Source organism: Martes martes (assembly GCF_963455335.1).
Source record: "Martes martes genome assembly, chromosome: 13".
Classification (NCBI taxonomy): domain Eukaryota; kingdom Metazoa; phylum Chordata; class Mammalia; order Carnivora; family Mustelidae; genus Martes; species Martes martes.
In genome coordinates, this window is record NC_137901.1 from 63,752,139 (window position 1) to 63,778,391 (window position 26,253).

Below are 26,253 nucleotides of genomic sequence, written 5' to 3' on the forward strand. Positions count from 1 at the left end.
TTAAGTGACTAAAGCAGAGAACTGTAAGCCGCCCTTGGCCTCCAACGGCCCAATTTCCTTGTGAGGCTCTTAACACATGTCCACGCACACACTCGCAAGCACACACTCCACATGAAATCAAAGGAAAAAGAAAACAAAACCAAGTGTTGTGTTAATCAGTCCCACCCCTCCCCACAAACCCTTAAAATCTTAAATAGGAAACTAGTGTTTTGCTTTCTTGTTAAAATACAGAAAAGGCTCGATACAATACTCAGGTGGGTACAATACTATGTCGCATGAACGTCGTTGAGTGAGGGGCCTTTGCGCCCAGTCCCTGAAGCTCTGCAAATGAATCACCTGCTCTCACGGGTCACCTCACGGATGCAGCTGCCCACGGCCCGAGAGGCCACACATAGGCGTGCGTACAATTCCCGTGCTGTACAGACTTTGTGTCATGTGGCTTAAGTGCTGACGGAGTGGGGTGGGGTCGGGAGGGCAGACACCTGGAAAGAACCCTGCCCCCCCCCACCTGACTTCTGGGAACACGAGACCCTGGGTCCAGTGCTCCCTTCCCACCCAGAGGGAGTAAGACCCAACATGGGGCTCGGGGCGCCTTGAGATGGGCTCAGCCAGGAGCCCACACTTGCAAAACACACCCTGCACCATTTGGGTCCCTAAACTCAGGCTGTTTTCAGCTGGAGGGTCTCTGGAGGGGTGAGGGTAAAGGATGACTCTGGAAATTTTTTGGTCTGAACTTAAGAGTAGAAAGGGGAAAAAAAAAAAAAAAGAAAGAAAGAAAGAAAGAAAAGCATGAAGCAAAATGAAGATTCAGCTGCTGGCCCAGCCGTGTGGCTCCTCCAGTCAGCCAAGGATAGTGGGGCCAACCACAGCGACCTTGGTCTGGCTTGTGAGCCTGACCCCTGGCCCACAGAAGGGTCCTGAGGCTGAGAGAAACCCCACCTTGAGGGGCGAGGGGTGGGGACTCCAGACAGGGCTTAGCCAACTAATGGCATCCAGCCTCTTGCCGGAGCAGCCAGGACCGCCCCAAGAAGGTGCCAAAGCAGGGCAGGCCTCCTCCCTGTCCCCCGGGGGAGGGGGTTTACATCACTTTGGTCAGTGTCCCTCATGCCTCTGCACTGGCCTGCTGCTCTCCCAAGAACCGGCTCTCGCGGTCCCAAGGGACAGGATGGGGGGGCTCACTTCCACTTCATCCTGGCCCTGGCAAGGGAGCTCCAAGTAGCTGGCTCCAGCGGTGAGGCTCCACAGCCCGCTCTCCCACGCGGCTGGAGCACCTCCCCTGCCCCCCAGGCCCAGATCAGGGGCACACACAGGCTCCCTGATGCTCAGCAACACACTCAGAACACCCGCAGGGTGGACACAGCGAGCAGTATGCTCCCGGGAGCAGAGCCCTTCTCTGAGAGCGCTGGGGGTGGGAGTGGGGATGGGGGGGGGCCCCAGGAGGGTAAGCCTGGCTCACTCAAACGCACGTCCTCCTGTGCGCACTAACAGGAGGAAAACAAGTGTCATGGCCTCAGCTGCCAGCCACCAACATACTGTTCTTGTGGATTCAAGAGGTAGCAAAAGGTCAGAAGTCTCTCCACCTTTATCGGTAAGGAAGGAAGGAAAGCTCGATATCTGTCCACATGCACCACACACACTACATACATACATACATACATACATACACACGTACACACATACACACACACACACACAAAATGAAAAAGAAGAGTACCGACGGCTCTGGCATCAAATCCAGCCTCCCCCCTCCCCCCACAAATCCCAGACCTTCCAGTTCCAACATTCACATAAATGTTACACTGGTTTTTCTCTTAATAAAAAAGAAGTACCTCTAAACAAAGAATATTCCTCAGAAACTATAGGAAAATCACTCTCTCTCCTGAGGCAGCCGAGGCAGGGCTCGGGGCCCAGGGAAGCCTTTGGCCAAGAAGGGCTTCTGGGGCCTGGAGGGGTGGGCACCCCTCAGCCCGCAGCCGGGCGGGGGCGGGAGGGGCAGTTGCCCCTGTACATTCAGTCTGCAGACCCAGGCTCAGCCCCGAGGGGCCGGGAGGAAAATAAACTCTTGTTGGTTTTGGTTTAAAAAACAAAATTCAAAAAGAAAAAAGGAACAGATCAGTAGGAATAACAGCAACATAGGCCCAGAGGGCTCTTTAGCTGTGGAGAGGTAGGCGGTGGGGGCCCCGACTGTCCCAGTGCCAGTGAGCAGTGACCCCTGGCTCAAGGAAGGAGGGCTCTGTCCCCTTCCCTCCAGCACCACTCCCCAAAGAGCCAGGGTGGCCCGCACACAGACAAGCACTCGTGCACGCACACAGACAGCGCCCCTGGCCACGGGACAGCCCTGCTCCTCCCCAGCGGAGGGAGGCCCCACAGCCCCCTGCTTGGACCCGGCCTGCAGGAAGGGGGCCAGGTCCCAACGAGACCCCTGTGACGCACTCCCACAGACTCTGCAGCGGCCCTCCCGGGGAGCCGGGGCGGAATCGGGAGGTAGACTGCACACCAGCAATGCGCACTCGGAACTCGGGCCCATCGGCTTCCCTCCTCTCGCTGCCCTGGTACAGACTGTCCATTAAAGCTCTGGGTGTGGGGGGGGCTGGCTGCGGGTGCCACCAGGAGCCACCCCCACGGGACTTGGGGGTCCCGGCCCCTCCCGCCCAGCCTCCACGCGTCTTCCTTCCCTCGGCAGGCTCCCGAGGGTGGGTCTGCGGAGGGCAGCCTCAGGCCGGGGAGAAGGGTCTTTGGCTTCTAGGAGGGGGAGGTGTGCATGCGCAGGTGGCTGATGAGGTTGCGCTGCTGGGTGAATTTGCCCCCGCAGAGCTGGCACTCGTAGGGCTTCTCACCCGAGTGCACACGCATGTGCTCAGTGAGGCGGTACTGGCGCGTGAAGCGCATGCCGCACTCATCACAGGCGAACGGCTTGAGGCCCAGGTGGCTGCGCATGTGACGCGTCATGGTGCCGCGCTGCGTGAACATCTTGCCGCAGATGTTGCAGGGGAAGGGCCGTGTCAGCCAGTGCGTCTTCTCGTGCTGCCGCAGCGTGGCTGGGTCCTTGTAGGTCTTCTCACACACCGAGCACTTGAAAGGCCGGGGCTCTGCCGCATAGGCCGCGCTGGGCGCCGACAGGTCCTCGGCCTCCTCCTCGGCACCCCCACTGCCTGTCTCGTAGGCACCCTCCTCCTTGATGAACAGCTCCTCCTCCGTGTGTGTCTCCACATGGGCATTGAGCTGCTCGGAGCTGGGGAAGCCTTTGGCGCAGGGGATGCACACATATAGGTTGTCCCCATAGGACACGGTCTCGTAGCCCTCCTGCCGGTACATGTAGTGCGTGCCGGCATGGCCACTGCCCCCCTCGCTCCCGCTCTGCCCGCTGTCCTCACTCCCGTCCTTGCCGTTCTCTTCCTCCTCCTTGCAGGGGTACGGGGGCTCTGTGTAGGGCCCACTGGGACCACCCCCCCCAACGCTGCTGGCCAGGATGCCATTGGGAACCCTGTCCCCTAGCCCCTCACCCTCTTCCCCCGGGCAGGGGCCCTTGGACCCCACTTCCCTCCGCTCAAAGGGGGACCCCACCCTGGGCTCCTTCTTGCTCCACTCCTTCTTACGGGCCGAGTGCCGCAGGCTCTTCCGAGGCTGCCCACCGGGACCCTCCAGCAGGCTCAGGTGGTTGTCCTCAGCCCCCTCCAGATCCATGGGCTCATTAGGGGTGCCCCCCAGCTCAGCGTAAGAGGCACTATTGGCAACAGGAGGGGCAGAGGCTGAGAGGGGTGAGCCATGCTGACTGTCACTCAGCTGGGCCGGGTCATCAGGGGTCAGGGGAGGACCAGGGGTGGCAGGGGGCAGGGGTGGGCTCTTCTTGGACAGGTCCAGGCCCAGCTCCTGCTCACAGCCCCCGCTGCTCCCATTGGTGCTGCAGCTGCCCAGGCCTGCCTCCCCGCTGGCTGGACAGACGGCCCGGCCCAGGCCATGGACACCCTCCTGGCTAGAGCCTCCGAGGAAGAGCTCATCATCAGAGCCTTTGGCCTGGGGGAGCTCCTGGGGGGTGTGGGCCCCCTTGCGTCCGTCCACGAGCGCCGGATACCGTGCCTGGATGACAGAGGCCGTGGACAGCCGCTGGTTGCGGGGTGGCCTTCCCATGCCGGAGGCACCCACCCGTCCAGAGCCAAAGGGCTTGCCGGCTCGCTTGAGTTTACGGCGGCAGAGCGCTGCCAACTCGGGCAGCTGGAGGTAGCTGGCGGCAGTGAGGAGAGTGCTGAAGTTGGGCTCGGCTGGCTGGTCGCTGGGCAGCAGCTTGCCCGTGTAGATGAAGTCCAGAATCTGCTGGAACACCGTGGAGCTGACCATGTCTGTGTCCAGGTTGATGAGGTTGTCGTGCAGGACCAGGGACTTGAAGTAGATGCTGCTGGCGGCCAGGACATTCTTGTGGGCGCGGAAGATGGAGTTCTCCACCATGATGATGACATCACACAGGAAGCCCTTCGTCCTCTGCTGGTTCAGCTGCAGCAGGAGCTGCTTGGAGTGGCTGGGCAGCTCCATGTCGGGCCCCATGTCCCCACGCCCCGCCCACGCGTACCACCTGCAGGCAAGAATAGGTGCATGGGCATTAGCCACCCAGGAGCCCCAGGCAAGGCCTGACAGGGTGGGGCTGTGGTGGTGCTCAGGGGGGACCTCATTGGGCATGGGACCCAGGGAGGGAACTCACACTACCCATGGGAACTCATGCTGCCCAAAGAGGGTCAGGGGCTCTGGTCCCATGTATACAGAAGCAGAGGACAATAGTCACGTGATGCTGACAGAGAAAATGGGCTGTAACTTTGGCTCCACAGCCCAGGGCACCGTCTCCACGCTAAGAAGTTGGCCATGAGCCCACAGGGGACTCAAAAATGACAAGCAGTGGACCATGAGGTGCTGGGAAGCAGTAAGGACGGAGGTGAGCAGAAGTTCCCAGGTGGGCTCACTTCCCACATGGGCATAAACTTCCCAAATTTTAGGACAAGCTAGAAACTGAGATTTTCAGGTTAATCCTCCCAATGCCAAATAAAGGTCCTTTTTCCTTAAATACCACATGGGCCAAATCAAATAAGCAGCCTCCACCTGTGACCTCTACCCTGCTCTGGGTGCTTCTCAAACCCTAATGGCTTCCCAAGCTTTCAGATTTGCCAACATCACAGTCCTGCCTGCAGACACTGTGGTCCAGCCGCAGTCCCTTGCCAGTGCCTGCTTCCATCCCACAAGCGCCTCACCCCCCAGGAGGGCCCTGAGCACCCCAGCCCAGGTCTCAATATGCAGAGCAGAAAATCGGGCCTGACCAAGCCCCTGGCACCACCGGGCCTTGCCAGACCAGCATAGACACTAACTGACGTCATTAATAAACAGAGAGAGGCCTCTGACCCCCACGGGAACCGTACAGGTGGGCTTTGTAACAGCATGCACGTGGGTCACTGAGAGTGGGGTGCTCTGACCAGGCACCCACCCAAATAAGCAGCAGGACCTGAGGCACAAAGGTGTGGCTTCCTACTCCCTCCAGCCCCTCAGGGGACATGCACCCTCCCAAAGGCAACTCTGTACCATGCAGCTGACAAGGGTGCTTTCATGTCCTCTGGCTCAGGGCTCAATCTCTGAAAGTGACTGCTCAGAGCCTTGCCCCACTGGGACTCCTCTGCCACTACCAGTGTACCCAGCCCAGTCCTGCCTCCCTTGGGGCAGTCTAGAGAGATCACACCCTCGATGCCTTCCTGTAACACAAACACTTCCCACGCCCCGTTGCCCCATGCCTGCCCTTATTTGCAAAGACAGAGGAAAACCCTAATACCCACGTACACCCCAAAGGCACCCTCAGAACTCACTGTGAACACACATGGGTAGACACAGCTGCAAGCTAGCACTCAGGGCCTGATGCTAGACAGGGGGCTCAGAGGCTAGATAGAGCGTGGGTCCTGAGGGAACCTACCCTCTGCTGCCCCCTGCCCCTCAGCCAGCCAGGCAGGACAAAGAGTCTGATGCACAGTTTCCACACTGGATGGTACACCCAGCCTCAGAGAAATGCAGTGTTAGCCCCACCAGCACTCAGGATACCTGGTGCTCCCAGGCTAGAAAGAGGACAGGCCAAGGGTAGGAGGTCCCGTCCTCCCAAGAGCCTGTGAGCCACAGCAGCCCCTCCTCTGCAGGCTGAGGGCCGTTGGGCCCCAGCCTCCCCTCCATGCTACCCAACACTGTGTGCACACAAAGGACCAGGCTGAGAACTGCAGGGCTATGAGGGCGGCCCAGCTAACCCTCCCCCAAGCTCCCCCCGCCCCCCCCCCCGCTCCATCCTGCCAGTTCCCCCTACCCAGCCTACCGGAGTGCCAGGGGCCCAGAAACCATGTGAGCAGCAGCCAGCGGGGGTGGCCTCCTTGAGCGCGTGGCCTCCCTGGGGGTGCATCAATGCCTGGTCACCTGGGAAGGAGAAGATGGGACAGAGTCACCCAAACAGACAGACAAGGGAGAATAGGAGGAAGAGTGAAAGGAAGGCACCTGGTGGTCCTAGGGCCCCTCGCTCCCAGGAAGATCTGGGGTCTCTGTGGCTGGGACGCCAGGGGCAGCCAGGCAGGGGACAGCAGCCACAGTGCCCAGCAACAGTCAGGCCCAGTGGCAGGGAAGGTCACAGGTCTGGAGAGCTCAGCAGGGCTGACACTGTCCTCCCACCCAGGAGACTTAGAGCACTCTAAGGGCTACCTAGGCCTGTAGGGGAGCTGCTGGCAGGCACATAATTCCTGGCAGGCAGGCATGGTGGCAGGAGGCCTGGGCAAGGCCCTTCTCAATCTGGTTACATTTACATAACAAAAGGTCAAAATTGGAGGCCCTAGTGCAATAGGCTATTTATAAGAACCAGTCTCAACCGCTTCTGGCTCTCCTGCCTCCTTCCCTTCCAGATCTGCTCCCGCCACCCCCTCCCTGCCCAGAGGGCCCAGCCCCCTCCTGCCTGGCCCAGTCTGACCACATGGCCTCCCCTCACAGGAGTTTCTGTAGGCCAGGCCTTTCAATACCAGCCCGCCAAAGGGGCTGGCAGCTGCCGCCAGATGCGAAGGGTCTCCTTCTGCCCCCCACCCACCCCAGAGACACAGGTCCCAGAGAGGGGGATCCTGAGGTTCTGGCTTTTTGCACCCCACTCGGCTAGCCTGGGCTCCCTTGGAATGGAGCCAAGGGTGGGGGCGGAGGCCTGCAGCGGCCTGGAGCCCATCCCTGCCTGCCCTTCCCCCACCCCTAGGGCCAGGGAGGCTCAGCAGGTCCCTCAGGAATGTGACCAGACCCGGGGTGCGGGGTGGCTGGGAGGCCTCAGTTCCAGCCTGCCAGCTGTCTCTCTGGCCCCTAGCACAGCTCTCTTCTCCTGGGGTGGCCCGAGGGTATGGGAAGTGAGGAGGCGGGGAATGGTTGGTCCAGGATCCCCCTCATGACCCAGATGGCAACAGAACCAGCCCTGTTGGTCCAGAGGCCTGAGAGCATCTGCGTCTGCATTTAATGAAGGCCTGGATCCCTTGCCTATGTAGAGAGTTTGGGCTCTCCTGCCAGGTGACACCAGAGGTGGCAAGGTGGCCAGCAGAACAGAGTAGAACTCAGGCTAGGAAGGGGCGGGAGGCAGAGACCACCTTAGCATTGGTGAGAGCAACCCTGAAAAATGAACAGGGAGCCACAGCGATGCATTAGAGCCGACCAGATGCCCGCCACATGACCCTGTGCCCCCTTGCCCACTCCCCACCAGATCTCAGGGCAACCCAATCGCTGCCAGGGCACAGCGTCCACACAGTGGCCCCTGGTTTAGCCTGTACCAGACTCCGCAGCTAGGGATTACCTGCCTTCGTCAGAGATCAGGCCCACAACCACCGACCACCACGCAAAGCCAGAGCAGAATAGGACTCGGGGGCTTCCACAGGTTCCCACTGCTTCAGCCTTGCCACCCACTTCACCAGCCACGGGAAGGCAGGGCGACTGATCAAGGTCTCCCAGGCTGGATCAGACAGCCTGCGGCCCAGTTTCCCCATAGGGACTCCACAGGACAGGGCAGAGGGGCCTTCGAGGTGCCCTCCACGGGTGGGGCCACAGCAGGCCTGCCTGCTGGGAGTTCACAGCCAGCAGGATGCCACCAATACCTGCCTCCCACCACGCCAGGCCGGGCCACGCGTGGGCCACCTCTGCCACATTCTGTAAGTCACAAAATGTTAACCTCACCACAGGGGAGGGGGCGCCCCACTGCTACGAGGCCAGGACCCCTACAAAACATTGCTCTTTTCTTCCCAGCAGAAGAGTAACAACAGGGAATCCTCTACCCTATAGCTCAACACCGGGTATAGGTGAAAGAGGAGCCAATGCCTGAGAGGCCACAGCCCCAAGGAGGGAGGCAGGGTGTCCCGTAACTAGAAATTGGACAGTGGGGGCTGGCCCCATAAGCTGGCAGCGCAGTGCCCCACTGGGTACAGGGGCTTGGTGCCCAGCCCTGGCAGGAGCCCACAGGCTGGGATAAGAACACCGCCTGGCACCAGCTCCTGGCACCCAGCAGCCCCCTGGCAGTAGGCCCAGGCAGCGTGCCTATCAGCCCTGAGGATCCACACCCAGCTCAGAACCGTTGTGCGCTGGAGCGCTGGCTCCAAGGAGCCCAGGATCTAGGACAACGGGATCATCAGGTCCTCCTCTGAGGCAGAGACCTAGCCCATTTGGCGGGGGCGGGGCGCGCAGGGTGAGACCCTGGCTAGGCCAACCCCAGGGAAGGGCAGCAGGAACACAGTCCCTGGGGAAGGCCAGCTCCGGCTTCTCGTGAACACAGAAGCTAGGGAGAATGAACAGACAGACCTGGCTGTAACACCTGGATTCCCTTCCCAGGTCCTTGTTTACAAAATGGTCTACCTACCCAGCTGGGCTATTTTTTTTTTTTTTTAAGATTTTTTATTTATTTACTTGACAAACAGAGATCACAAGTAGGCAGAGAGGCAGGAAGAGACAGAGGAGGAAGCAGGCTCCCCACGGAGCAGAAAGCCCAATGCGGGGCTCGATCCCAGGACCCTGGGATCATGACCTGAGCCGAAGGCAGAGGCTTTAACCCACTGAGCCACCCAGGTGCCCCCCCCCGCCCCGCCCTGAGCTGGGCTATTACACAGAGAACCACATAGGTCTCTGCTGAATTCTCATGTCCTTCTCTCCCTCTCCAAGTCCCTGCCACAGAAAAGCCAGAGATGCATCCCCCCAACACACACTCTGAGGGTGAGGGTAGGTCCAGGCCCAGACACCCCAGACTTTTAAAATACACACCCACTGAGTGAAGGCCAGGCCCACAGAGCTGAGCCGGGAGAGCTGGCCAAGCTCCCTGCACCTGTCTACCTCCTCAACTATCGGCATGAAAGGCCCGACCAGGCAATGCCATCCTATGGAAAGAAGTATCTTGGCAGCACAAACGCCCAATCAATAAATGAGATTATCATTGAGAGTGTGGAGTAGAAGTACAGGAAAACTGTAAGTTTCTGTAATATTCAGAATTAAAAATAATCTTGTATTACTTTTAAAATCCTGGGGGAAAAAAGTAGAACTGATGCACAAATGTGGCTAAATCTCAAAATTGTGACATTAAGTGAAGAAAACCTTACATGCAAGAGTACAGATGCACAATTCAATTTATTTGAAGCTTTAGAAAAGGCTGAACTAGTCCGTGGTAGAAACAAAATTAGGAGACCCTGTAGAGGGTGAGGTGAACACTGTTTGGGAAGGAGCATGAGGAACTTTCTGGGCTGCACATGGCTCTATTATCTTGGTAGGAGTCTGGGTTACGGTAGATGTCTCACTGGTCAAAATTCAAGGGGTTACCTGAAATTTGGGTACCAAGTTGCATATAAATTTTACCTCATACTGAAAAAAATTCCAACAAAGAGATAAAGAACAGTGGTTTCCACAAGACATGCCCTTCTCAGCAGCTCCTGACCAGCTATCACTCACACAGCCTGGGCACACAGGAAGAAACTCTCAAGGGCAGAGTGGTCACAACAGGAACAAATCTGTGTCCCTCCTGGTTCCATGCTGGCTCGGCAGCCCTTGTGGATCTTCAATAGGTAGTCAAAGCCCAAGGCCAAGGATACTCCTAAGATGACTCCACCCTGTCCCCCAAAAACACCCCAGCCGAAAAGCCAATGAGGATGGCAGAGGCACAGACCCATGGCCTCCTGGAACAGTGCCCTATAAGGAGCCCCATTTGCCCATGATGCCAGGCAGTCTACACAGCTTCAAGGGCTCATGGGAAGGCTAGAATGGGGCCAACCTCCAGGCCCCTTTTCCTAGCATGCCACAAAAAGCAAAGCATGCTCTGGCCCAGCCTTTTAAACGCCAGGAGAGGAGGTTTTAAAACCAAAGTGATCTTTGGGGCGGGTGGCTCAGTCAGTTGGGCATCTGACTCTTGATTTCCGCTCAGGTCATGATCTCAGGGTCGTAAGATCAAGCTAGTCAGGCTCCATGCCATGCTTGGCGTGAAGTCTGCTTGAGATTCTTTCACTCTCTCTCCCTCAGCCTGCTTGTGTGTGCTCTCCCTGCCACCAAAACAAATAAATAAAATCTTTAAAAAAAATACAGTTACATAAAATTAAAGTGATCTTTGCTTAAGCAGAGAGCCCAGGAGAACAATTCCAACCACCTATCTGATGGGAACTGCCCCAACTTAGTGTGGACACCCACTGTATCCAGAGCCTGGGCTCCAGGAGGCCTGGGCATTCAAAACTGCTCTGTTCCAGGGCGCCTGGCTGGCTCAGTCGGAAGAGCAGGGGACTCCTGATCTCAGGGTCGTGAGTTCAAGCCCCACATTGCGTGTAGAGATTACTTAAAAATCAAGGGGAAAAAAAAGGTAACTGTTCTGGTCATTCAACCTCCAGTGGTGCCCTCTGGTGACCAGACTTGACAGCCTCACCTCTATGGGGCCTGCATCCCTCCTGGAGACAGAGTAGCTCGTTCCACCCCCCCTCAACCCCCCCCCCCCACCCAGGAGCCAAACCCAAGATGTGGTGGCACAGGGTGCACTCCTGACCCTCCCGAGCAGTACGCTCCCGAAAAAATGCTGTCCTTTCTACCCCATGTCTAGCCTCCTACAAGCAGGAACAAGCACCCCTCCCCACTCCAGAGGCAACTGTGGGCACCTTGACTGAAAGGCCTCCCAATATCACAAACTTCTCCACCTCCCTCCCAACCAGAAGGGTGGGCCCTAGAAAGGTGAAGGACAGGGAAAGGGGGCCCACGTGCCTCCCCTCCCTGGGCCAGCTTCTTTACCCAGATCTCCTAGAAACTTTTGCTATCCCACCTCCCTCTCTGGTGGCCCTCCCTCACTGTCTTGAGCAGGTCTTCCCATAGGAGTCTTGGAGCTATGTGGGGGGCCCACTCCAAAGCACCCAACAGGACTTTATCTCCTTAAGGACCTCCTAGAAGGAACACCTACCAGAAGTAATGGTCACACAGGAAACTTGGGCCACCCATCACCCAGCCAGAGCTCCACTGCCAGGTGGGAGACACAAAGCATGCCAAGCAGAGGGGCCGTGCTGGGCAAGGTACAGCCAACCACAAGGCAGCTTCCACATCCACAGGGGTTCAGCTCTTCTGTGTCAGAGAGGGTCCTAAACATGCTGGCTACTGTGCCCCCAAGCCTGAACCTGAGGTCAGCATGGGCCCTTAGTCACATCTGACCTGAATGGTCACCTGGTACTCCAGGTATGGCCCTAACAGGTCCTTGAAGGCCTGGCCCCACCCAAGCTGCAAAAGAACAGCTTGAGGGCATGGCGGAGACAACCTGGAAGGTACAAGCAGGATCCAGAAGAGCCCAAGGCCCAGAGCCCAAGGCCCAGCCCCCAAGCCACCAACCGGCCCTGTGTGGCCAGAAGCCCAGGACTGCATTCCCCTGGCCCAATGGCCTGGAGTCCTATTGTACATCCCTCTTCTCTCTCTCTTTTTTTTTTTAAAGAGAGAAAGTGGGGAGTAGGGGGTAGAGAGAATCTCGAGCACACTCCCTGCTGAGCACAGAGCCCGAGATGGGGCTCCATCTCATGACCCTGAGAGCACGACCTGAACTGAAGTCAAGAATCGGCTGCTCAACCAACTGAGCCACCCAGGCGCTCCCTCTACATCTCTCTTCTCTGTATTCCTCCACCAAGTCTTTCCATCGGGAGCCTCTCTCCCCTTTACCCACCCACCCAGGCAGCACCACACCCTGCCTCAGTCCACCCTCTGGGGAAAACCGAGGTGTTATCGCCACCTCCAGGGACAGATAAGCACTGGGGGTTAAGGAGCTTGCACAAGGTCACAAGAACAAGCAGGCTGCAGAATGAGGACTCAAAGCCTGGTCCAAAGCTGATGTCAGACCCTCCCTAGCCCACGGACTACACACCTCCCATTCCTTGGCAGGGACAGAGATGCCACTTAGAGAAGCACACCCCTCCATGCGTCAGAAAGAGGGTCTCAGTCTCCAGCTCCACCTTCATCTCCCCCTGCCCACCACCACCCACCTGCCCATCACAGCAGGGCCTCAGGGGGCTGCGTTCTCCTGACCTCAGTGTATAAGGTCACCCCAACTCCTTCATCACCTGAGACCATTGAGAAGCTTGGGGCTTCAAGTGACAAGGTGCCCCCCCCCCACCTCCAGTAGGCAGGCTGCTCTGGGTGCCCAGGCTGTGCCTGCTACTCTTCTGAGAACACCCCTGGCCTCCATGACCTCTCTGGCCTGTCCCTCCAGGCACTGGCTGATGGTGGGTGGGACTCAGTGCTCTGGGCAAGCCCAGCCACGTAATCTAGCCCAGACCTGGATGCCAGCCAGCAGCTCCTGGCTCTTCTCCCAGACCATCCTCCTGGAAAGCAACAGGCTCTCCGAATGCCAGGAGCCCAGCCCTCCCTCCAACGCAGCTTCTACGAAATAAACATTTGGGTTCCACTCAGTGCACTGGTGATATAATCATCAGGGACCCAGCGCTGGCATCCTTCTCTGCCCCTCAGGCCAGCCCTGCTGCCCACCCACTGGCTCACTCTGAACAGCAAGGGAAGGTGTATCCACCCCAGCCGGACTCCGAGTCTGTCCTGAAATTGCTTCAGGCCCCACAGAAGACCCCATGCTGCCCATTATGGGCCAGGGTTGACCACCTTCATCTTGTGCAACTCCCATCTGAGGGGTGGGCCAGCTCCTGGGTAACCCAACACCATGAGAAAGGGCTGGTGCAAGGAGAACCCTGGCAGGAAGCTGAACACTGCACAGCCTGCAAACCTTGCTTCTCTAGGGCAGCCTTGGGTCTTCCCCCTCCCATCACTCCCGGCTTTGGAGCCAACCAGAAGTAAGGCCAAAATGGCCTTGGGGGCCTGCAACTGGACTGGGCTACCTGGCACCAAAAAAGGCACAGGGCAGGGTGCCACCAGAGGGCGAGGTCTTGCAAGTGTACCCGGCCAGGCCAAGCCATAAATGCCACTGGGGAGAGGCAGGTGAGCACTACTCAAAAGAAGGGGAATAGCAGTTTAAGATTATGATTATTACAGGGGCACCTGCATGGCTCAGTGGTTAAGTGTCTGCCTTCAGCTCGGGTCATGATCCCAGGGTTCTGGGATCAAACCCCATGTCGGGGTCCCTGCTCAAGGGGAGGCCTGCTTCTCCCTCTCCCATTCCCCCTGCTTGTGTTCCCTCTCTCACTGTCTCTGTCAAATAAATAAAATCTTAAAAAAAAAAGATTATGATTATTACTACAAAAACTATGCTCACTTCCAGACTCTTCCCCACTCTTTGGGAAGGGCCTGAGCTACTGGTGAGAGGCTCTCTGGCAACAACAGGGCAGGAGCCTGGAGGCAAGGAAGCACCCACGGGGAGGGTCGGCCAACAGGAGAGCAGAGCAGGGAACATCTGCCATTCCCATCAGGCAAGGAACCAGGGAAAACCCAGGAGCTACTTCAGTCAGAAGGCAGAGAGGCCCCAGCCCTGAGCCCTAGTTCCCCGAGGTTTGGCTCATCACAGGGCACGGCGCACAGACCAGCAGCTACAGCAGCCCCACCCTGGCTCTCGCAGGAAGCACAGCTGCCCAGGCCTCACTCCAGACCTCAAACCAGAACTGGCATCCTAACCTCCCGGGACTCGCACACACATTCAGGTCTGGGAAGCGCTAAGGTGGGTTCTAAGCTCTCTACTGCCCCAAGAGCCCAATGCTCTCCAAGTAGCAAACGCTCACTCACTGGGTGTTGAGAGGTAGATAGCTCCCAAAGGGAAGACATCGTTTCCCAAATAAATGAGCCCAGAGTGATTAATAAAAACGATGGACCTCGGGAGCACCTGGATGGCTTAGTTAGTTGAGCACTCAACTTCAACTCATGTCACAATCTCAGGATCCTGGGATTGAGCACCATGTAGGGCTCCCCATTCAGTGGGGTGTCTGCTTCTCCCTCTGCCCCCTCCCCACTTGTGATGCGTGCACACTCTTTCTCTCAAATAAATAAATTTTTTAAACAACAACAAAATAAATAAATAAAATAAAAAACAACCAACAACGGTGGACCTGGAATGTGAGACAGAGGTGGAGCCTGGTTACCAGGCATCTGCAGAGACATGGATGTGGCCAAAGGCAGGGGGCGCTGGATTTGGGAGGCAGGCAGAGCCCTCAAGGGAGGAGACAAGCAGCACGGCACAGTGGTAAAGAGGTGGAAATTCCACCTGCAAGGAGCTAAAAGGGCACCTGGAAAGCCTGGGTAGCTTGCTGCAAGAGACTATCATAATATCTCACCTGCCGCGGGGGACACGCTTCAGATGAGATAACGAAGTCCCAGAGGCAGAGAGCGGAGTCACGGCTGAGTCACAGTGCTACAACTGCCCGCCCATGGCTCCTGTAAAGAAACTCCAACTCCACAATTTCAAAATCAATCTTAGCAATTAACAATTTCTTATGCCAACTAAGGACTCTTAAAAGAATTAAAGCAAAACAAAACTAACCCAAACTCCTACCATCTTCTATCACTGTGATGTCATACAAAAAAACATTTCATGACCAAAAACCAGGAAGAGGGGCACCTGGATGGCGCAATCAGTTAAACGTCTGACTCCTGATTTTGGCTCAGGTTGTGATCTCAGGGTCATGAGATCGAGGCTCCCATGTCCAGCTCCAGACTCAGCACAGAGTCTGCTTAAGATTCTCTCCCTCTCCCTCTGCTCCTCCCTGCCTCGTGCTGGTGGGCGCGTGCTCTCTCTCTCAAACATAAATAAATCTCAAGGGTTTTTGTTTTGTTTTTACTTATTTGAGAGAGAGAGAGAGAGGCAGAGGGAGAAGCAGACTCCCTGATGAGCAGGGAGCTCCACATGGGCCCCAATCCCAGGGCACTAAGATCATAACCTGAGCTGAATGAAGGCAGAAGCTTAAGTGACTGAGCCACCCAGTCGTCCCTAAATAAACATTTTTAAGAAAGCAGGGGGCAGGAAGAAACACCTCTCAATGTAGGGCAGTCCTTCCCAAGAAAGGGCAGCTGACAACCCTTCACCCACATGGCTGCTGCAGGCCAGTCAGAATTCTCAAGGCAAGCCGGCAAGAAACACTGCCCTGCCCCATGACACAACATGACCCTCCTGGCCAGGGTAACAGCGACAGCACCCAAAGGGGAATTAGAGAAAAACAAAACCTGATGCCAGACAGTAAAGATGAAGCTTCAATTAGATGGCCGAAAACTAAAAGAGTATTTCCCAAGGAGGAAAGAGAAAGGTAATATTTTAGAATGAAAACATGCAAACCTTGTGGTCCAGAAAACACACTCCAAGGTATACACCAAAACCCAGGCAAGCATGTGCACAGCAGCCCTGCTCACAGGAGCCCAACATCTACCAGACAGGGGAGAGCTGAAGGTACTGAGGCTGTTAGCCAGCCATGAGCATGACTGACCATCTGCACAGGACCATACAAATGTGCCTTTTATAGGTTAAAATAGCTAATTTTGTTGGCGAGGTCACACAGTTTGATTTACACGCACATAGACAAGTCTCTTAAGCATACTGCTGACCAAAGAAGCCAGGCCCAAAAGAGACTATGTGATGTGATTCCATTCATGTAAGTTGGAAAGCAGGCAGCACAAGTCCAAGGGCGAGGGAGGAGCGGGGGAAGATGGGGTGACTCAACAGACTCACAAGGGGGGGCCTGGGGTTACACAAGTATGTCCATCTGTAAAGAACCCACAACTGCACGAGTTGCCTCTGTACAATGTACCTGAATATGATACAGGGCACAGAAACATTCAGGATGGGGAGCAGGGCCCAGTCTTGGTCCTCATTAGCAAGCAGACCCAGGTCAGGAAATAATCTCCCTGAACCACCAACTAATAATAATAATCACATGACAAGAAGCAGAGCACTGGGGCGCCTGAGTGGCTCCGTGGATTAAGCCTCTGCCTTTGGCTCAGGTCATGATCCCAGGGTCCTGGGATCGAGTCCCACATCAGGCTCTCTGCTCAGCAGGGGGCCTGCTTCTCTCCCCTCTCCGTCTGCCTGCCTCTCTGCCTACTTGTGATCTCTCTCTGTCAAATAAACAAACTAACTCTTTAAAAAAAAAAAAAAAAAAAAAAAGGCAGAGCACTGACAGGACAAAATGGCCACACCCAGAATGTAATGTCCATCTTGGAACAGAGAACTCCGCAGACCTGCCAGGAACCTACAGAAAACCTAGAAACCACCATAAAAATCAGTGTCTCAGGGAGCCTGAGTGGCTTAGTCGGTTGAGCATCTGCCTTCGGTTCCAGTCATGATCTGGGGGTCCTGGGATTGAGCCCTGCAGGAAGCCTGTTTCTCCCTCTGCTGCTCCCCCTGCTTGTTCTCTGTGTCAAATAAATAAATAAAAAATCTTAAAAAAAAAAAAAATCAGTGTCTGGCACCCAAAATAACAACAACCTGCTAGCTGGTACTTCTACAGAGAGAAGTTCCAATATCAAGCAAGCCCAGAAGAGAAGAGAAAATTCAGAGTGGCAGGTGAGGTACAAACAGGATACATTTCCACCAACGCCTGAGCGGGTCCCAGAGCAGCCAGCTGGGCACGTCAAAGGAAGGAAGCCAAGGAGAAACCAGACGAGGCCATCCGGAATAGGGGGTCTAAGGGAGTTGCTGCACTGAGGGACAAGCCGCCTTGGCTCCAGTGAGATCAAACCCCCCAACTCTCAAACAAATGGCTCAAGGAACTATAGCCAAAGATTGGAGATGAAAAAAGAAAAAAAAATGTCGACTAGAAACATCACAGGCACCCAGTTGTTTTTAAGAATCCATTTTTAAGGATAAAATTAGGGAACTTCCATAGAAAACCTCACCCTCTATGCCCCTGTGTCTAAAAAGCCTCCAGGTGTGGCATCTCACAGAAGAGGTCTCACATGCCCAGTGGGTATCTTGAAGGGTCTGACAAAGGAGAGGCCAACAGCTCAAAAAGGGAACTGGAGGGATGCCTGGGTGGCTCAGTTGGTTAAGCGGCTGCCTTCAGCTCAGGTCATGATCCCAGCGTCCTGGGATCGAGTCCCACATCGGGCTCCTTGCTTGGCGGGGAGCCTGCTTCTCCCTCTGCCTCTGCCTACCACTCTGTCTGCCTGTGCTCGCTCGCTCGCTCTCTAACAAATAAATAAATTAAAAAAAAAAAAAGGGAACTGGACAGAGATCCACCCGGACTTGAGGAAAACACACTCCCAGTGTCCCTCTACTTTTCAAATGGAGTCTCAGTGGTACTGGGAGGACTGTGTAGCATTACGAAACCAGCTTCAGAGACAGAAAACAAACTGAACAGGCATGTAATCCGCCTGGAGAAGTGGAGCCCGCCGTGTGGTGAAAACAGGGCTACTCAGGAGGCAACAAAGACCCTCCCATGAAAATCCCCGAAGCCCCCACTACCAGGCTGGACGATGAAATGGAGGACAGCACCACCCTGGACCACTCCAAGAGGGGACAGGATGGCAGAAACCACGGCTACCCCCAGCACTTCAATGAATCTCAAAATAGAGATTAGTGGCTGATTCTGAGAGCACAAAGGGCAGACTTGGCCAAACCCGGCCAAACCCAGCCACCCGCTGTTCAAGGATCCCGACAAGCCCAGGGAGGCGACAAAGAAAAGCTAGGGAATGGTTAACCCTCAATTCAAAAGAGTAATGATTCCTGGAGGGAGGCAGGGAACTAGGGAGCAGCACAGGTGGGTGTCCAGGGGCCACTTCCTTTTTTTTTTTTTTTTTTTTTTTAAAGATTTTACTTATTTATTTGACAGAGAGAGAGATCACAAGTAGGCAAAGAGGCAGGCAGAGAGAGCAGGAGAAGCAGGCTCCCCCCTGAGCAGAGAGCCCGATGCGGGGCCTGATCCCAGGACCCTGAGATCATGACCCGAGCAGAAGGCAGAGGCCCAACCCACTGAGTCACCCAGTCTCCCCCAGGGGCCACTTCTTACATGGGTGGGGGAAGCCAGGGTGCATGTTGCCCACTACATCTGCATGTGTGCACAGGTAATTTATATTCTCTCGCTACCATGTTTGTAAATAACCCGGAGCACAATCTTCAAGTCAACCGAGGAAGCTGGCATGCTTTGTGCAGGAGCCCCAAGAAAACAGGGAACGGTGCCAGAGACTAAAGCTGTGTGACACTCACTTGAGCATCCCTCACATCCCTTGACCCAGAGACACCCACTCCCCCAAAACACCGCAGGGCCACACAGCTAGGCAAACATGGCGACAAGGGCTTCAAAGGGTTCGGTCCCATGGGAGAAGCCCAGAAACTATCACTCTGCCCCAGTAAATAGAAAGCAACAGAAGCAAGGGTCTCCACACCTGGGAGGCCAGGCATGCCTCACCCAACAGGAGGGAAATCCCAGGAACCCTCCAAAGGACTAGAGGGGAGGAAGAGCAGTTAACGCCACTCTAAGGGAAAATACCGAAGTCTAGCACACATCTCCCCTCTGCAGCCTCTGCTCCAATTCTGAGTCCAATCAACCCTGAGTTATCTTTCTCAAACACCAGTCTCATCCAGTCACTCCCCTGCTTAAAGCTTTCAATGCATTCCCCATGCCTGGATAAAGTCCACACTCCAGCCGGGCCTGCACGGTGCTTCTGCAGAAAATCTGGTCCACCATCACGCCTGAGTGCCCCTCCCCTGCGAAGCCAGCCCTGCATTTCTCCCAGGACCCCATGTCAGAACCAGCTGCCCAGCTGCTTCCCTCTGTGCACTTCCCCTCTGCCTCGGCCCACGGCGATCCCCAACCAGGCTCCCAAGGTGAGGGACCCTGTGTCCCACAGTGGCACTGGGCATGGAACAGGCCCTGTACATGGTGTATTAAGGTGAGCAAATGCCAGCCAGGCAGGAGCAGTGCCAGCCAGGCAGGAGGAGTGCAGAGAAGAGAGCGGATAATACGTGAGAGGAGAAGCAGTCAGTGAAGATGGGGTCATGAGAAAGGAAGAAGGCTGCCCAGCACTCTCCCCTCAAGCACTTCGAAACTGTTGATCACTTTCTTCAAACTTAGGATGCCCAACAAACTTTCATGTGGTTTATATAGCCCATGTTACTGTTCTATTTAGCACATTAGACAATCTGGTAATTAAAACAGTAACTTGAGGGGTGCCTGGGTGGCTCAGTGGGTTAAAGCCTCTGCCTTCAGCTCAGGTCATGATCCCAGGGTTCTGGGATCGAGCCCTGCATCCGGCTCTCTGCTCGGTGGGGAGCCTGCTTCCTCCTCTCTCTCTCTGCCTCCTCTCCGCCTACTTGTGATCTCTGTCTGTCAAATAAATAAATAAATAATATCTTAAAAAAAAAAAAAAAACACAGTAACTTGATTTATAACAGCAGTAAGAAACCCATGTTGGGGGTACCTGACTGGCTCAGACAGTAGAGCATGTGACTCCTATCTCGGGGTTGTGAGTTAGTACCTCAAGCTGGGTGTAGAGATCACTTAAAAATTAAAAACAGGGCGCCTGGGTGGCTCAGTCAGTTAAGCATCCAACTTTGGCTCAGGTCATGATCTCAGAATCCCACACCTGCTCTCTGCTCAGCAGAAGTCTGCTTCTCCCTCTCCCTCCCCAGCTCATGCTCTCACCCTCACTCTTTTTTAAGACTTTATTTATTTATTTGACAGAGACAGACAGAGCGAGAAAGGGAACATGAGCAGGGGTAGTGGGAGAGGGAGAAGCAGGCTTCCTGCTGAGCAGGGAGCCCAATTCTGGGTTCAATCCCAGGACCCTGGAATCATGACCGAAGGCAAAAGCAGATGCTTAACAACTAAGCCACCCAGGCACCCCAAATAAATGAATTCTTTAAAAAAAAAAAAAATTAGAGGGGCGCCTGGGTGGCTCAGTAGGTTAAGCCTCTGCCTTTGGCTCAGGTCATGATCTCAGGATCCTGGGATCGAGCCCTGCATTGAGTGCTCTGCTTGGCAGGGAGCCTGCTTCCCCCTCTCTCTCCACCTGCCTCTCTGCCTGCTTGTGAGCTCTGTCAAATAAATAAATAAAATCTTAAAAAAAAATTAGAAACAAAACAACAACAACAAAAAAACATTAACAAATATACCATTTTTTTATGGGGGGAAAAATCCCCAAATTAAAAAATATTAATGAGAAGAGTTTTATATTTTTGCATTTGTCTTTTTTTTTTTTTTAGATTTTATTTATTTAATTGACAGAGAGACAGCTAGAGAGGGAATACAAGCAGGGGGAGTGGGAGAGGGAGAAGTAGGCCCCCCACGGAGCAGGGAGCCTAATGTGGGGCTTGATCCCAGGACTCTGGGATGGTGATGTGAGCTGAAGGCAGATGGTTAACGACTGAGCCACCCAGGCGCCCATTTTACATTTTAAATCTCTTTAACATCTGGCTTAATAGAAGTGGCTAGATTCTCTCAGTTGCTTGTGTGTGTGTGTGTGTGTGTGTGTGTGTGTGTGTTTAAAGATTTATCTATCTGTCAGTGAGAGAAAGCATGCACAAGCAGGGGGAACAGGAGGCAGAGAGAAAAGCAGGCTCCTCACCAACCAGGGAGCCCAATGAGGAACTCAATCCCAGGACTCTGAGATCGTAACTCAAACTGAAAGCAGACTCAACCGACTGAGCCACCCAGGTGTCCCAGAAGCGGCTAGATTCTTGTAACTGTTTCTACACTTCGTCTATTAGGATACGTGGTTTTGATTCAGGTCTCTGAAGAAGTGTCTCTTTACACAGATAGAAGAGAGGAGTATTTTTTTTTTAAGATTTTGTTTATTTATTAGACAGACAGAAATCACAAGTAGGCAGAGAGGCAGGCAGAGAGGCAGGCAGAGAGAGAGAGGAGGAAGGGAAGCATGAGCAGAGAGCCCGACGCGGGGCTCGATCCCAGGACCCTGGATCACGACCTGAGCTGAAGGCAGAGGCCTTAAACCACTGAGCCACCCAGGTGCCCCAGAAGAGAGGAGTATTTTAATAATCCTTTCAACTAAGTGTGGCCCTTCTTCATTGACATTACACTAAAATTCAACAAGTGGTGGTCTTTCAAAAGTTACAACGGAGGGGCGCCTGGGTAGCTCCATCAGTTAAATGTTGCCTTCAGCTTAGGTCATGATCTCAGGGTCCTGGGATCCAGTTCCCATCAGGCCCCAAGCTAAACAGGGAGTCTGCTTCTCTCTCCCCTTCTGCATCCCGTCCCCACCCCTACCACTCATGCTTGGTCTATCAAACAGATTTTTTTAATCTAAAAATAAATAAATAAATAAATAATTTGCAATAGAGATTCTGAAATTGTATCCATGACTATCTCACATTAAGTTACGCAAAAATCCAGTGGTCTAGGCTGCACTCCTAACTACGTAAGGTTGTGCAACATCAAGCACTGGTCATCTGGAAAATTTTGGTTCACTGAGTTGATCAGATAGATCTTCCAAATGTCATCACATTTCATTACAGGACACCAAAAAACTCCATGTGTTAGTATCACTGCTGATCTTATCAGTGAAGGCTAAGTCAGGCTCACAGTGATGGAGAGGAGTTTTCCAAAACTCATCTTCCCGTGAGGGTTCTAGCACCAGCAACACACATTGTCAGTTGTTTTCCTTGAAGTGGCAAAGCTCACCATCCGCATCTGAGAAAATGTCTGGGCAAATTCTCCAAGTCTGAATAACCACACCTTATCTGTCAGTCGTTTTTTCAACTGAAAACAATGTTCCGTGAGAAAAAGCAGCTAGTTCAGAGTAGAGCCCAAGCAGCTGTGAAGGGCTTTCTGGAGACAATGGTTCTGCTTCACATGAGTCATGCATACTCCCCATTTTGTCACTAATACTAAAAAGACATGCACCCCAGGGTCTAGATTTACTCCTCAGTCATCTGTACTGCCTCCCTAGGACGCTCAGTAACACTGGCCATCTCTGTCTGGAACACCACCAGTGGAGAACACAACTCTGGGTGATGTGCACCACCCACCATGGCTTTACACAGAACAAAGGCCAGTCACTTCTAAGTACTATGAAAAGGGTTGGGGACCCCAGAGGTCTGCAAATCACTCTGCAAACAGCTGATATGCACTAGCTCAAATATTTCTAACAACCCATTCTATAGGCAAGGAAAATGAGGCAGAGACGCATTCTTCCCAAAATCACACTTGCTCACCAAATACTCTAAGAGGCTGCAGGACTAACAGAAACTCTGGAAAGACCTCCAAAGGCCTGCTTACTCAGAGCTGGCAACGCTCTGGGAACAAGCTGGGCCTCTGTACGCTGTGGGCCCCCGGAGTGCAGGCCCTGCAGAGGTGGTCAGAGGGGGAGGTGGGGGAGGGGTGCTGCAGGAAGCAGGATGTGCAAGCTCGCTGCCTGCTGGGGGCATGAAGTCAAAGTCCCCTCCTGCCCAAAGCAGCTAAGCCAGCCCTGCTGCCCTTATCAGCATCAACACATGCATGGAATGTGGGACTTTGGAAACAGTCTTCTCCCCTGCCTGCACCCCTCTGGCACTCAGGTTCACCTACCACAGCCAAAGGACAACCCAACTCAGTGTTCAACCCACCTCCACCTAGAGCCTAGTGGCAGGTGAGAAAGGCACCTGCCAGAGGTGGCCCAGGGCACCTGATGCAGCTATGGCTTGGCCCCTCTCCTCATCGCCAAGATCACCCATCTATCAAGAAACAGCCTCACCCTAGGAGGCCACCCTGCCCAGTCCCAAGCACCTCTCATTTGCCCTCACAGTGAGAATACCAAGAGAAGGAAAGGAGCCCAGCTCTGAGTTCCCAGGAACCCCCAGACTATCACCCTCACAGATCCTCTGAAAAGTGGTCAACAAAAGCCCAAGTTTATAGTCCAACATGCCAGAAGGGAAGGAGTTGGCACTAGAAGGCTAAGGATGACCCCGAGAGTCCTGACCCCCTGACCACCTCCAGACCCCACCTGGAGAAGGGTGGGGAACGGACCTGCTCACCAGGCCTGTAGTGGTCCCTCCCCAGTTTACAAGGAACTCCCGCCCAACTCCAGGCTTTGTCCAAGACAGCCATACGGCCGCCCCCCTCAAAATGAAAACTTTGTCCTTAGGCTCCAGCACAGCTCAGAGGAAGGAGCCCACACATACGTGTTTGAGGCTGCCACACGTGTGTGGTTGTGTTTAACTTACTCTTAGAACGTCTCTAACAGGGGCGCGTGGGTGGCTTAGTCGGTTGGGCATCTGACTCTTGATATCACCTCAGGTCATGATCTTGGGGTCCTGGGATCAAGGGCCACGCTGGGCTCCTTGCTCAGCAGAGAGCCAGTTTAAGGACTCTCTCTCCTGGGGCGCCTAGGTGGCTCAATGGGTTAAAGCCTCTGCCTTCAACGCAGGTCATGATCCCAGGGTCCTGGGATTGAGCCCCACATCGGGCTCTCTGCTCGGCAGGGAGCCTGCTTCCCTCCCTCTCTCTCTGCCTGCTTCTCTGCCTACTTGTGATCTCTGTCTGTCAAATAAATAAATAAAACCTAAAAAAAAAAAAAAAGGATTCTCTCTCCTACTACCCCTCCCCCCCCAACCCTTCACATTCTCTCTCTCTAAAATAACTAAGTCTTGGGGCGCCTGGGTGGCTCAGTGGGTTAGAGCCTATGCCTTCGGCTCAGGTCATGATCCCAGGGTCCTGGGATCGAGCCCCGCATCGGGCTCTCTGCTCATCGGTGAGCCTGCTTCCTCCTCTCTCTCTGCCTGCCTCTCTGCCTATTTGTGATCTCTGTCTGTCAAATAAATAAATAAATAAATAAATTAAAAAAAAAAAAATAAAAAAAATAAAATAACTAAGTCTTGGGATGCCTGAGTGGCTCAGTCCGTTAAACATCTGCCCCAGGTCAGGTCACAATCTCAGGGTCCTAGGATTGAGTCCCACATCAGGTTCCTTGCTCCATGGGGAGCCTGCTTCTCCCTCTGCTCCTCCCCCTGCTTGTATGCTCTCTCTCTCTCTCTCAGACACATAAAGAAAACCTTTAAAAATAAATAAAATAAATCTTTTTAAAAAAGAACTTCTTGGGGCGCCTGGGTGGCTCCGTGGGTTAAGCCTCTGCCTTCAGCTCAGGTCATGATCTCAGGGTCCTGGGACAGAGTCCCACATCCGGCTCTCTGCTCGGCAGGGAGCCTGCTTCCCTCCCCCTCTCTGCCTACCTCTCTGCCTACTTGTGATCTCTGTCAAATAAATAAATAAAATCTTAAAAAAAAGAAAAAAGAAAAAAGGAACGTCTTACTGGCTTCCTAGCTACATGACTTGAGACTAACTGCCTAACCTCTCTGAGCCACTTGCACAGTGAAGACTTGATAAAATGATTGGCACTGCACAGGTTATGTTCCAATGATTAAATTCGAACACCTCCCACAAGGGCTACCACGGGGTAAGAAGAGCCCAAAAGTGAGTCCCTGGCCCTCGTCTTGGACTACTTTCCTAGCATTCTGTCAGGAATTCTGCGGGAACCATCCTTCCTCCCGTATTCAAGCAAACCAGCAGTAACACCTGTCAGACACAAACCATCCATCACTTTCTACCGGAGGGCAGGGGGGGAGGCAGAGTGGGACAAAGAGACAAAAAAGAGCTGAGGCACGAACCCACCCCAAAGACCACTAGCTCTCAAGACAGAACCAGAGTCATCCACCAAGATGTGCAGAGAGGGGGCACCTACCCAGGCGCAGTGGGTGGCTCAGTGGGTTAAGCCTCTGCCTTCGGCTCAGGTCACGGTCTCAGGGTCCTGGGATCAAGCCCTGCGTCAGGCTCTGCTCAGCCAGGAGCCTGCTTCCCCCCCACCCCAGCCTGCCTCTCTGCCTACTTGTGATCTCTGTCAAATAAATAAATAAAATTGTTTAAAAAAAAGAAAGAAAGAAAAGAACAGAGAGGAAGGACACCCTGCCTATGCTCCCAACACCACCCACTTCTACCTCAACTACCAGCCAAGACTTCTCAATCCCCTCTCCTTCACTGCCCCAGCCCAGGCTGGTCTTCCTTCCCTAATGGACAGCACTTCCTAACCAGAACACCAACCAGAACCACACCAGACTCAGGGGCCTTGCTGCTCACCTCATTCTGTAAGCTGCCCAGAGCAAGCGGCAGCGCTGTCTTATGTTCCATCTGGCCACAGATAACGCACGAAACCTCAGGACTGCCCCTTGTTCTCTTCTAGCAAAGAGAGCTGAGCCAGGTGAGCCAGGTCTTACTACCTGAAGCTCTACCTCTAATGCCCTTTCACAGCAACCCCCTCCCAATTCTGTTTCCCAGCTCCTTACACACCTTATCCAGATAACAATCGAGAAAAGCAACCTTAGGACCAATCTCTCTCTCCCGGGGACCTTGAGGTCAAAGAGAAAAACAGGGGCTCAGGTCCCAGGAGTCCCTGGCTATGGCCACAGTGGCTCACTAGGGAGCCACAAGGATCCCAAATATCACTAAGTCAGGCCCTGCCAGGGCACAGAGAGGCCAACCAGGGCCCATGAATGCACTCACAAAAGCAGAACAGGGAAATTCTGAAAACCAAGCAGGACGAAGAGCCCTGGGCTCAAGAGCAGCAGGCAGCACTCCAGAGACCTCCAAAGAGATGCCCCCTAGTGCACACTGGCCTGGGGTCTCTCCCACTGCCCCCAAGGAAGAGGGACCGTGAAAAGAGTAAATGCCTTCTGTGTTTTGTGTCTGGTGCTTCTCCGAGACTCTAGTAACTAACAAAATCAACCTAACTTGTTCTGTAAATTCGATCCCACTGGGCCATCAGAGTAAAGCATTCATGACACCCCAGATCATAATCCACTGGTCAATGGAGACTCACCACTTGCTTGATTCTATTACCAACATAGATTCATCACCTGCTAAAGCAGTGGTTCTCGACCTT

General features: G+C 54.3%; 1 protein-coding gene across 1 annotated transcript in view; it reads right to left on the reverse strand.

Moving 5' to 3' along the window:
* Nucleotides 1-2,742: 2,742 nt before the first annotated feature.
* The window catches only part of HIC2 (HIC ZBTB transcriptional repressor 2), a gene marked incomplete at its 3' end in the record, with an annotated part of 28,606 nt that continues 5,095 nt past the window's right edge, over nucleotides 2,743-26,253 (reverse strand). The window contains exons 2-3 of the mRNA XM_080820985.1: nucleotides 6,329-6,426; nucleotides 2,743-4,567 (exon numbers count right to left, since the gene is read on the reverse strand). Coding sequence (XP_080677111.1) covers nucleotides 2,743-4,567; nucleotides 6,329-6,354 — 1,851 coding nt within the window. The 5' untranslated portion in view covers nucleotides 6,355-6,426. The remainder of the gene's footprint in view (nucleotides 4,568-6,328; nucleotides 6,427-26,253) is intronic.